The following is a 12,216-nucleotide window of genomic DNA, read 5'->3' as shown; positions in this document are numbered from 1 at the left end:
AACACTGTAAAACTCTAGAGGAAGTTGGTTCGCTGGTCTGAAACGCTACTGAGAGAAAAATGGACTGGGGTCTGAGATATGTTCCAAGCAAATCATTCTTTTGGCAAGCAGACTGGGATAGAGAAGTTATGGTTGGGTTCTCCTAGAGGTCCCACAGGGCCCCAGCCTTCAATGTGCCTGACTTGCACACACCAGCCGACACTGGCAGCTCAGTCGTCTCCAAGTTCCATAGCCAGGAAGGCATGTGGAGGCTCCATCGGACTGGTGAGACAACCACGTGTGTCCCTGTCTCTGCCAGACGGACCCCTTCTGGACGGCCAGCTCCCTGTCACCATCCGACCACAGGGAGGCCCAAAACCAGTCCATCTGCAGCCTAATGGAGCTCTTGGAGCTGGCCAAGGGTAATGCCACGCTGCTGCTCAACCTGCGTGACCCGCCGCGGGAGCACCCCTACCGCGGCAGCTTCCTCAACGTCACGCTGGAGGCCCTGCTGCGCTCGGGCTTCCCCCAGCACCAGGTGAGGCCCTGCAGCCCAGTCCCACCCAGCTCTGTCCCCAAGGCGCTGAGCTACGCCCAGCCCTGCCCCACCCACAGGGAGACCAGGCCTGCCTGGAGTCCCGCTCAAGCGGTAAACTCACTGTGTCCCCTCTCCAGACCTCAGGGTTCCACATTTGTGAAATGAGGGTAGCATGCCCCACGCCTCCCTGACAGGGTCATCATGGGGCCAAGAGGGAAACAAGAAAGTCGTTTAAAATGTACAAAGGAAAAAAAAATAAAATGTACAAAGGGCAGGAGCAGGGCCATATTCTTCGGAACATGGTACTTCCGTGAAGTGTTACCTACATGATACCTGGGGATCAGAAAAATACGATACCAACTACGACAGCACACTAGACGCTGGTGGCCACATGCACAGTAGTTGACATTTGGGGCGTTATCGGTCTTGTCCTGACTAGGGTCTGGAGGGGAAACTTCCTGAGGTGTTGCCAAAGCAATTCCCAGCCTTGGCCGGAGGTGATTACTACCTGAAAGCTTTCACTGCGTGCCAGGTCCCGCCTCTTTTAACCCCTCCAGGTGCACCACGAGGGATAGACACCCTAACCCCATTTTACAGAAGGGAAATCAGAGGCTGCTCCTCTCCCGCCTGCAGGTCCTGTGGCTGCCTGACAGGCAGAGGCCCTTCGTGCAGAAGGTGGCTCCCGGCTTCCAGCAGACATCGGGCTCCAAGGAGGCAGCTGCCAGCCTGCGGAGAGGCCACATCCAGCGGCTGAACCTGCGCTACACTCAGGTGTCCCGCCAGGAGCTCAGGTGCCCACCCCATCCTGCCAGGCTCACCCAGAGGACTGGACTCAGAGGCTCAGGGTGCAAAGAGGAGAGGTTGAGAACATCAGGCAGACCTGGGTTTGTATGTGAGCTTGGCCCTCTGAGAGCGGAGTTTCCTTCCTCCAGGGACAGTTTTGAGGACAGCGTGAGGTTGTGAAGGGCCATGCTTTACAGGCTTCCCACACTGGCCAAAGGGCCGACCAGCCTCTGTCCCTGCCCCACAGGGACTATGCATCCTGGAACCTGAGCGTGAACCTCTACACGGTCAATGCCCCGTGGCTCTTCTCCCTGCTGTGGTGCGCGGGGGTCCCGTCTGTCACCTCTGACAACTCCCACACCTTATCCCAGGTGCCCTCCCCCCTCTGGATCATGGTGAGTTGGGGATTGTTGTGGGTCCAGAGAGCTGCCTATGGCTTCCAGGGCTGGGGGGCAGGCTCCACACCCGGGCTCTCTCTGGTGAGGTCTCAGGGGTGGGGGGAGCACCTGAGGGGACAGGCTTGAGGCATGAAGAGGACTCTCCTGACCTCTGGGGCCTGCACCAAGGTCTGGGGGGTAGGAGGAACCTTGGCCTGAGCCACATGGGGAAAAGCACCAAAGGCTCTAGACAGATAAACAACTACTTGGGTTTTTGGGGGGTTTGGAGATTATTATATTTTGTTTTAAAGGAAGGGAAGTCATTGGGAAAAGAGGGCAACGGGGCAAAAATAGGGAACATTAAAATCTGCTCAGAGATTACAGCCAATAAAACCAGTTTTCAGTTGGTTGACCAACTGAGCACCTGAAGACAGGCCTGCGTTCCAGTCCCAGCTCTGCCAACCAGGGGGCTTGCGGAGCCCTTGACCTCCCTCCTGTGCTCCCACTGCCACTTCCCTGAGGTCATGAAAGGCAGATGGAGGGTCTCATTATGGCTAAGATGATGCCGTGTCAGTGAATCAGATCTAGGTTTTGGGTGGTTATCTCCATCCACCCACCCATTGTCTTTTAAAACCTCTGAAGGCTCAGCTCGGAATGAGATGAAATAACAGACTGTGGCAGCAGTAGCTATGAGCACACTCTGATTTTCAGGCCACAGGAACTGACAAAAAGCAAAAAGTGCCTCTGGCCCACCCCTGCCCCTCCTCCCCAGTTTACCTGAGGTCAAGGGGGTGCGAGGCCTGGCTGCTCTGCAGGCTTTGCCCTGCTGGGCCCCCCTCTGTGGTCCCCTGGAGGGCAAGCTCCCACGCTCCACACCCTACAATGGCATGTACTCTTACATGCACACGGATGCCACATGCCTCTTCACATACCCACCTGCGCACCTGCTTGTCACGTCACACCCTCTCATTCATCTATTTGTCTTTCATATTTTGGTTCTTGCATGAAGCCCCTTTAAGCATATACATCCTCTAGGTTTAAAACACACCACCTCTACAGTGAACACTGCACAGATCTCTTTTATCCTACACACATACACACACACACACCCCCCACCCCCAAACCCCAGGCCCACTCCTACAAAATATAACCTCAAGCCCCCAAGCCTCCTCCAGGTCCTCCTCTGCCCCTCCCTGATGGTGACGTGTGATCCTCCTGCCCATGGGCCCTTGGTCTGGAGCCCTGGTCTGGACCAGCCGTGACTGGAAGCTGGTCGTGGGCCATCTGTCCACAGCCCCCGGACGAGTACTGTCTCATGTGGGTCACCGCCGACCTGATCTCCTTCATCCTGATCGTTGGCATCTTCGTGCTCCAGAAGTGAGTAGGCCCTGACCACCTTCCGTGGCCTTCCCTGCCCGAGACAGGCCAGCTCCCACCCCAGCCAGGTGAATGTCCTCCTGAGCCCTCGGCCGGGAGATGTCCTGACCAGACCACCCTGTTCTGGGGAGAAGGAGGCCTCCCTGTGGCCCCCAGCCCGTCCCCCTCAGCCAGAGCCCAGTGGCTTCTGGAATGGGCACCCAGCCGGGAGCCAAGAGCCAAGCTGGGCCAGGATTTGCTGTGTAGACTCTTTGGTGAGTTTTAGCTCCAGGGGGGCTCCTCTCTAGGCTTGTCTCCCCGCCTGTCACCCAGGGCACAGGTTTCCACAGCACTCGTGCCGGGCTCAGGCCTCCCCACCCACCCTTCAGGACGACAGCTGGGGGTGGCGGTCGCAGCGGGAGTGGGTTGGTCCTGGGGAGGTTTTAGGGCCAGGCGGGGCCCCAACCCAGCCGTGAAGCAGCAGGCTGCGGTTTTACTCTTGACTGACGTTCTCTCTCTGTCCCATACTGCTCTGATCCGGCGCATGTCCCTCCTCTCTCTCCCCCCTCCCCACTCTCTGCTGCACTCTGGCATCTCACAGCTATCACTTGATCAGGTAATTCTGGTGTGGTCCTCCTCCTCCTGTTCCTCTTTCTCCCTCCTCCTCACCGCCCCCTCTCCACTTCCCTCTGAAAGCCTGCCTCTTGAGGAGCCCTAGGCCCAGGTCGCCCTCCCAGACACCTCCCCTGCCTGAAGCCTCCTCCCCGTCCTTGCTCCCGTCCTCTCCCCTGCAGTCCTCCCTTCTCTCTCCCCATCTTGCCGTGTGTGTCCCTCTGCTCTCTCCATCCCCCCGCAGACAGGGAACCAGCATTTCCTTGCAGGTTGCTGACCTGGCCTCTCTCAGCACCAGAGCGTCTCCCTCTGGGGAGGGGCTCTGCCTGGGCCACCCCCCACAGCCTGGCACTTTGAGCAAGGCCTTCCCCGGTGCCCGGCGCACAGCCTACCAAGTTCTGTTTCTCCCTGCCACCTGTGGCCCTCCCACTCCCAGTTTGCCTTTCCCATCGCTCACTCTGTTTATCTTTCTCTCCACCTCTCTTCTCTCTTTCTCTCTTTCACTTTCTGTCTCTGACTCCCACCCCACTGCTCTCCCCCCATGAGCACAGCCTCCCGCACTTTCCCCTGGGAAATACCCCCAGTGGTTGAGCTTCCTGTCCTAGATGTACCTCGCTGCAGAGACACGGGCCTGACACTTTCCTCCTGGGTTTAACGTTAATTTCCAAGATGAGACCTTGGTCTTGGAGATGCAAGTTCCCCTTGGTCAGGTGCCTTGGGCCCTCCTAGGTCAGGCACCTTCACTGACCAGCTTCTAGGAGGAGGAACTCTGTGCTCACTGACTGTAGGACTGAGCCCAGCAAAGGGCCATTTGCCTGGTCCCTCCACCATCCTCTCAGTCGGCAGATGTCCACATGTGCTGGCTGGTGCTGTGCTGGGCCTTCTTCCCCAGGGTGCTCCACAGACACGCTGGGCCACTCAAGGTACAGCCAGGGCGGCATCATCGTCTTCCTGGGGGTCAGGCAAGGCCTGATGGAGGACAGGACCCTGGGGGAGAAGTTCATTTCCCTGTGGGCCTCATTCTTCCATTCATTCACTCAACAATACTTACAGCACCCACCACACAGCAGGCATTGGGGTTGGTGCCAGGCACGCAGTGATAAATAAGAGACCCTACTGCTGTTCTCAAGGATGCGTAGGGTGGCCAGCCCAGCCAGAGGTTGCCTTCCCCTCTGCCTCCTGCTTTCCCCTTGTCTGTCTGCTCTGTTCATCCACCTGTCTGCCTGTCCATCTGTCTGTCCATTTCTGCTGTGCTGATCCCATCTGGAAACAACTGACTTCTCGTGGAGTCTGGGCTCCCTCCACCAACTGCAGCAGGGCGTCGGGCCCTGGGGGTTGGGTTTTTGTTTCCAAGCTGTTCCCCACTTCCCTGAGTGGGGTTGGGGGTCCGGTGAGTCCTTCTGTCTAGGTTGCAGGAAGAATCTAAGTTCAGAGGCCAGGGATTTGGGTCTAGTTCAGAGGAACTGTAACAGCAAAAACTGTGCCCTGGGCTGGACGAAGGAACCCAAGTCCTCCCGGCTCTGCCTGGTCCCTGCACGCCCTATGCAGCCCTACCTCTCAGCCCATTCAGTTTTGCTCCCACCTTGCCCCAGCCATCAAAGGGGTAACGCTCCGGCCTGTCCCTCTCCACCAGGGAATATGCACCCCACTCTTCCAGGGCTGTTGGAACAGAGCAGCAGCAGGCCCCACCCCAGGTCACTCCAGCACCCTTGCCTTGTGACCCCATAAGACAAGCTCCCCGCTGTCTCCCCTCCCCTCCCTGCTTTCCTTCACTTCCTCTCTGGGGTTCCTCACTGGCTTCACTCAGCCTGGTCCTGATGGTGGAGCTGTAGGCGACGTCACCTGGGACTCCCCTAGGTTGGTTTGTACCCCAGGGTGGGTCATCAGTCATGCCTGCTAAGCCCCCACCCCCAAATTTGTCCAGGTGTATAACTGGGGGCACCTGACACATAACTAACCAACCCCTAACCATCCTCCTGGGCAAGGGGAGCAGATCTAGGGGTCTGGAGGTAAGAGGGCTGGAGAGCCCTGGCTGAGAGTCAGCAGACTTTGATTCAGGCCCCAGCTCTGCCCTACTCTGGGCCTCAGTTTCCCCGTCTGTACAGTCGGACAAGAGTCCTGCTGGTCTCTCAGGCCAAATCCAGAGAGTCTGTGGAAGTGGGCAGGATCCCTTCTCCAAGGAAAGGTGGGGAAGGACCTGATGCCCACGGGGCCATCTCTGCAGGTGGCGCCTGGGTGGCATACGGAGCTACAACCCCGAGCAGATCATGCTGAGTGCCGCGGTGCACCGGACCAGCCGGGACGTCAGCATCATGAAGGAGAAGCTCATCTTTTCAGGTGTGCAGCTCCGCAGACAGGTTGAGTCAGGCTCTGGGCTCTGTCCTCTGCACCTCACACATGCAGACGGGTGTGTGTGCACACATTTCACACACAGCACATACAGGTAGGGACACGGCACAGACATCAATATACCCACCTAGCTTCACGCTCACACTGGTACAGGGGCACACGTACACATACACACACAGAAATGCACACCCCTCCACATGCAGCCATCAACTCCAGGTCCTGTGGCTCAGTGTCAGCCCCATGGGTAGTGGGCAAGGGTGACATGCAGGGGTGGGGGGAGGGCTGGAGGCCCATCCTGCCATGCTGGTTCATACACAGACCCCACAAATGTTGATTTCACCCCTGCTTGCTGCCTGTTGACATTCCCAGATTGATGGAGGAGGCAGCTGTATAAACACATACATGGAAAATCAGGTGTCACTGAGCTGTAATAGCCAGAGTGGGGTGCAACGAGGAGAGAGGGGTTCAGAGTTCCCTGGGGCAGTGAGGAAGGTTTTGGGGCCCACTTTGTGAGGAGGTGACGTAGTTGAAATGGGAAGGAAGGGTAGGAGGGTGATGGGTTTGAGGTGAGGGCTGGGCGAGCAGAGGGAAGGAAGGGCATTCAAGGCAGGAACAGCATGTGTTCAGAGGTAGTGAGGGAACACTCCTTGCCGGGCACCAAGAACTAAACATCATTCCACGCGGCTTGAAGGGAGGGCCTCTGGCTGACTCACCCCAAGATGGCACTGGGGAGGCACTTCGGCCTCAAGTGTGTGGTCAGGAGCTTGGGCTTTGTTCTGAAATAAGAGGAAGGTCACAGACAGATTTGTCTTTGTTACAGTAGGGCTATAACAAAGTACCACAAACTGGGTAGCTTAAAAACAGAAATGTATTGTCTCACAGTTCTGAAAGCTAAGAGTCCATCATCGAGGTGTCAGCAGGGCTGTGAGGGAAAGATCTGGTCCTGGCCTCTCCCGTTGCCTTGTAGATGCATCTCTGTGTCCGAAGTTCCCCTCTTTACAAGGACACCAGTCATTCTGGATTAGGGCCCACTCTAATGACCTCATATTAACTAATTACATCTGCAATGACCTTATTTCCAAAGAGGGTCACATTCTGAAATGCTGAGGTTAGGACTTCAATATACGAATTTGGAGGGAACACAATTCAATCCCTCTTTTTTTTTCTTTTTTTGTCGGCGCCACAGGGCTTGTGGGATGGGATCTTAGTTCCCTGACCGGGGATCGAACCCGTGCCCCCCTGCAGTGGAAGTGCAGAGTCCTAACCACTGAACTGCCAGGGAATTCCCCACAATTCAGTCTCTAACGAGTGTGGAGGGTGGGTTAGAAGGGGAAGCTGGAGGCAAGGAAACCAATAATTCAGATGGGAATTGTGGGCATGGAAACAGGAGAGGAGAGATTTGAGAGATATCTAGAAGCCGGATGGACCTGGATTCAAATCCCAGCTTATCCCCCGAGCTGTGTGAACAAGAGCATATTACCTAACCTCCCTCACCATCAGACTCCTCCTCTGTAAAATGGGCTAGCTCCCCCTCACAGAGTACTTGTGAGGGTTGGTGCCACGCCTGGCCCAGACGGGTGCTTGGTAAATGCTGCCCGAGTGAACCAGAGCCCAGTGAGGGGTGCTTGTGGGTTTAGTGGGGCCGGCTCCAGCGACTGTGTGAACATCCACTCATCTATTCACTCCTTTGTTTATCCCTTCCTTCAACAGATGCATGCCAGGCCCTGTTTTAGGTGCTGAGGATACACAGATTCTTGCCTTTGGGGTACTTAATTCCTCCTACCCTTGCTCAAAAACCCTCCTTCTCCTGGGAGCCTTCCCTGAGCACCGAAGCTGGGTTGGAGGGCCTCCCGCGGCCTCCCACAGCTCTCTGGCGACACTGGGGAGCTGCTGGAAGGAGGAGCCCGTCCAGGGCACCTGGAGTCCCCAGGCTCCTGCACTGTGCCTGGCCCAGGGAAGTCAGGAGGGGCGGGTAGCATGAATGGCAGGCAGGAGGCCAGCACTTGGGCCTGTCAGGTCCTGCACCTCCCCAACCCCCGCCTCTCTGCAGTGCCAAAGGCCATTCATTCATCTAGCACCTTCTCATCACTGGCCCTGAGGAGTCGCCGCAGGCCTCACCCCCTGCCCACTCCTGGTTGAGAGGTCCTCTCCAGGGACCCTCAGCCCCACCAAGGTGCTCTGAGTCCCCTTGGGGTGTGCTTAGCTCCCCTCAGCAGACCTTTTCTAAGCCTCTGCTGTGTGTCCAGGACTGTACCAGCCACTGGGGACGCTGATGCCCAGACCTCATCCCTGTCCTTTAAGTACTCCAGCCGATGGGGGCCATAGACGGTGACAATACAGGTGGGGCAGGGGGGAACAGGGTGGTCATGAGGAGGCCCCATCCCAGCCTGGGGGCAAAAACAGAAATGAGAAGAATTTAGCCAGATTTTAAGAAAAGGAAGTGTTATCGGGAGGTCACTCCCAGGAGACAGGCCAATATGTGCAAAGCCCTGAGGAGAGTAAACACATGCGTGCCAAGCTTAAGAGGGTGCAAATAGTTTTCTGTGGCTGGAAGGTGGAGTTCCAGGGAGAGGAGACTGAAGTGCAACCAGAGTGTTTGCAGAGACTGAGAAGGGCCTTGAATGCCAAGCTCGAGAGCACACCTGAAACCCCAGGTTTCATTCCTCCTAGTGGCTGACCAGGAGTGGCTCCAGGCCACCCCTTCCCACCGCATCTGCCAGCCACCTGTCCACCCCTCTCCTTCCTGCACTCACATTCTGCCTCCCTCTGGCCCAACAGAGATCAGCGACGGCATGGAGGTCTCCGATGAGCTCTCTGTATGTTCGGACAACAGTTATGACACATATGCCAACAGCACCACCTCCCCTATGGGCCCCCAAGGGAGCGGCAGCCGCGCCACGACCCTCACAGAGCGGAGTGGGCGTTAGCTGAAGACCCGTCTGTCCAGCCTGTGCCTCATGTGGAGACCGGGGAAGCCCACAGAGCTGGCAGGAGCATGCTCTGGGAGCTGGCGCCCCAGTCTCCTTGTTGGCTCCAGCCCCTTGTCAGCCATGGCCTCTCTTGGAGGGGGCTCCCCTCGCCAGCCTCTCACATGCCCCTGCGGGCCTGGGGCTCCTTTTTCTGGGAAGTCTGGGGCTCGGGGCTCGGGGCCTGGTCCACTCCCGGAGGCCCTCCCTTGCATCCTGACCTGGAAGTTTGAAGGGTCACTGGGCCGTGCCATGCCCCCTGCGGCAGTGGAGGATGTGGAGCCTGCGTGTGCCCACGTGTGTCTGTCCTCCTGTCTGTGCTGTGAGGAAACCACCTTCTCTGTGGTTCTCCTGCCTCAAGGGCCTGCGCTAGGCCTCTGCCCCAGCACCTCTGCTCTTCCATCAGCCTCAAAGCACAAGGAAGCTTGGCCCAGGAGCAACGCCTGCTACAGTGGTGGAGACACTCCTCCCCTGCCAGCCTCCTGCTGCCGCTGGCCCTGCCCCGGGAGAGAGTCTGAGCCATATCCCCTAGGAGCAGCTGGAGATGGCAAGAGCAGGCTCGGGGCTGCTGGATCCACACCCAGGAGATGCACAGACTGACATGGCTGTTGGATCCACACCCAGGAGATGCACAGACTGACATGACCTCAGGTTCCCACGTCAGTGGCCAAGGGCAGGGGCCACCTGGGAAAAGTGTTCAGGCATGGTCAGGGGTGGGTATATGGCCAAGGAGGCCTTCAGCGGAGGGAGCCTGAGGGGCCTTGGCCAAGATGATTAAAGCTGCCATCTTGACACGTGTCATCTCTGAATTGTCAGTGGGAGGGTGGGGACAGAGCTTGCTGGGTTTGGATTCGGGTCCCATGACTGAGGAAGAACCATTCTCAGAAATGAATGGGAAAGTGGCAGGGTGGTGGAGCCCCTCCCCTGCATCACATGGCACTGGGGCTTCCTTAACAGCACTGGGCTTGGGGGCAAGTGTCCTCATACTGTGGTGGAGGAGACCGTCTTGGAGAGGTAAAGTGACCATCCAGAGCCACACAGCTTAGAACTGGCAGAGCCAGAATCCCACTCAGGCTCTGTGTGCCTTCCGTAACCAGCCGGGAATGGTAAGGCAGATGGGGAGGACTCCCTGGTCCGACATAGGACTGGGCAGTGGGATGAGCAGGTCCCTTTGTGGCCACATGGAGGCTTTCTGAGATCCCTGGCCTATGGAGGGACAGGCCCTCAGCCAGGAGATGCCTCTCCCCCATGGCGGAGGTTCAGCTTTGAAGAGGCCCATTCCCATTCCTGGCACAGTGGGGCACCTGGGCTGAAAGCCAAAATACAGCCCCTGGGACCACAGATGCCCCTGTCTTTCAGTCCTTGGACCTCTGCCCTCTGCCCTCCATGAGAAGGGGTATGTAAATCCCATCTTTGTCATAAAAGTCTGCATGGTCTTGGGTGTGTCCTAGGGGAAAGGAGGGGGCTGAACCCCAGTTTCATCCTACATTAAATAAACATGGTGCTTCCTGGGAGCCAAGGGATGTGTCTCTTCTCCAAACAGGGGCCTTCTGGATAGAATTCTTGGGGTCTGGAGCCTTCATGGAGGAAAGGAAAAGAAACCCCTCCTAATGCTGGAACCCAGACTGGGCCCCCCATATTAACCTCTAGGACTGCCCCTCTGGGAACTATCAGGGGACTCACCCTCCTTTCCCCCTTTCAAACACTTGCCAAGTGCTCCCTTCCTGGGGCAGAGGTCAGCTCCCGGCTCTCCCTGGGCATGAGGAAATGTATGTGAAACCTGACTGTCTGGGTCAGCAGTGGGGCACGCTGCCCTACCCAAATGCCCCAGTAACCTCCTCTCCAGTGTCTGGCAGGCCTGCCCAGGAAAACAGAACCAATCTTTCATGCTAGCCCCTCCCTGTTCAGTCAGTGCCCCTGGGTCCACTGGCTGCATGTCCCGGGCTCCTGGCCACACTTGGGCAACTTGAGTCATCCTAGAGTCTTTCAGAAGCAGGGAGAAGGGGCTGGGGGTTCTGAGTGGAGCAGCCTGTCAGCAGCCCACGCTCACCAGGGCCCTACACTGCACCCCTCCAGTCCCCAGTGCAGAGGCAGTCCAGCGGTCTCCCCTCACCCCAAACAATGCAAGGAGGATGGAGGCCATCCCCCAGCTAGGCCGATAGCTGAGCCCTTCACCCTCAGCTGAGCCCACAGCCTGTGGTCAACCCTGGCTCCTGTCCCTTGACCTGAGGGGTTACTGAGAAGGCCACCTTCCCAATGCCCTCCTCGTGACCTCTCCCTGTCTACTGAGGACAGCCTGACTGCCCTTAACAGGGAAACCGGAGACAGGGCCTCTCCCTTACTGCCATCTCTACAGACCCACTCCTTGCTTCCTCCCTAGGACCTTAGCGGGTGAGGCCCCTCCAGGCTGAGGGCCCTCCCTGAACCCTCAGCCCCTCTGTTCCAGGTATTTAGGTGCCCAAATCTCTCACATCCTTTAACATACAGCAATATATACAATCCATTTTTAGGGGGAAGCAGGATACACCATTCCCTGGAACAGTCCCCAGAACAGACCCTCCCCCAGGCCTCAGGACACATGCTTGGCCGTCATCACAGTGACCCCTCCCATCACGACTTTCCCACAAACTCGGCCTGCCTAAGCCTTGCCGGGGGCGGGGACAGGGCGGTTCCTACAGGATCCCAGCCTCACCGACTCCACAGGGCAGATGGCTTTCACTTACAAACCCCTCTTGAGTTCACAGCACCTCAGTAAGATAGGCAGAGCAGGAACCATGACTAGACTATTGCTCCTGCCAAGATGAAGAGCTGGGGCTAAGGGGTGGTTAGTGATCTGCCTGGAGCGGCACAGAATCCCGGCAGTGCCAGTACCAGCTCCCAGGTGCCCTGTGCCCATCCGGGCTCTCATCAAGGCAACCTCCTCCCAAACTGCTGCCCTCTTCCGTGAAAGCAAATTTCCTCATCTGCCCCACAGACACCAGGCCCTATGGCCCTTCGCAGAGGCAGCAAATGAACAGACACCAGCCTATGGCGCTGCCTCCCTCTGGCTCCAGGCCAGCCCAGAGCTGCCTCGTTCTCTCCCCACCCCCACCAGGCTGGCCCAGTACCACCATGCCCACTTCACTGTGCCCCCTCCAAGGTGGGTACATTGTCGAGTGAAAACCACCTCAACCATACCATACCACAGACCCAGGACCACACGCTGTCCACACACACAGTCCACAAGACACAGCCCCCTGTTGTGCACAGACAGACC

At 57.7% G+C, this 12,216-nt stretch overlaps 1 protein-coding gene across 8 annotated transcripts in view; it reads left to right on the top strand.

Moving 5' to 3' along the window:
• GDPD5 (glycerophosphodiester phosphodiesterase domain containing 5) overlaps nt 1–9,752 on the top strand; it is a 90,684-nt gene extending 80,932 nt beyond the window's left edge. For 6 of the 8 annotated variants that reach the window (XM_007194074.3, XM_057552480.1, XM_057552481.1 and 3 more), the window contains 7 exons: nt 299–517; nt 1,151–1,308; nt 1,548–1,695; nt 2,972–3,054; nt 3,635–3,649; nt 5,870–5,982; nt 8,773–9,752. In XM_007194074.3, the coding sequence (XP_007194136.1) occupies nt 299–517; nt 1,151–1,308; nt 1,548–1,695; nt 2,972–3,054; nt 3,635–3,649; nt 5,870–5,982; nt 8,773–8,921 (885 nt within the window). In that variant the 3' untranslated portion in view covers nt 8,922–9,752. The remainder of the gene's footprint in view (nt 1–298; nt 518–1,150; nt 1,309–1,547; nt 1,696–2,971; nt 3,055–3,634; nt 3,650–5,869; nt 5,983–8,772) is intronic. The other 2 variants (XM_007194076.3, XM_007194078.3) reach the window with 1 other exon arrangement.
• The last annotated feature ends 2,464 nt before the right edge of the window (nt 9,753–12,216 follow it).

The sequence above is a fragment of the Balaenoptera acutorostrata genome, chromosome 9 (genome assembly GCF_949987535.1).
Source record: "Balaenoptera acutorostrata chromosome 9, mBalAcu1.1, whole genome shotgun sequence".
NCBI lineage: Eukaryota > Metazoa > Chordata > Mammalia > Artiodactyla > Balaenopteridae > Balaenoptera > Balaenoptera acutorostrata.
This window is presented reverse-complemented; position numbering and strand designations above follow the sequence as displayed.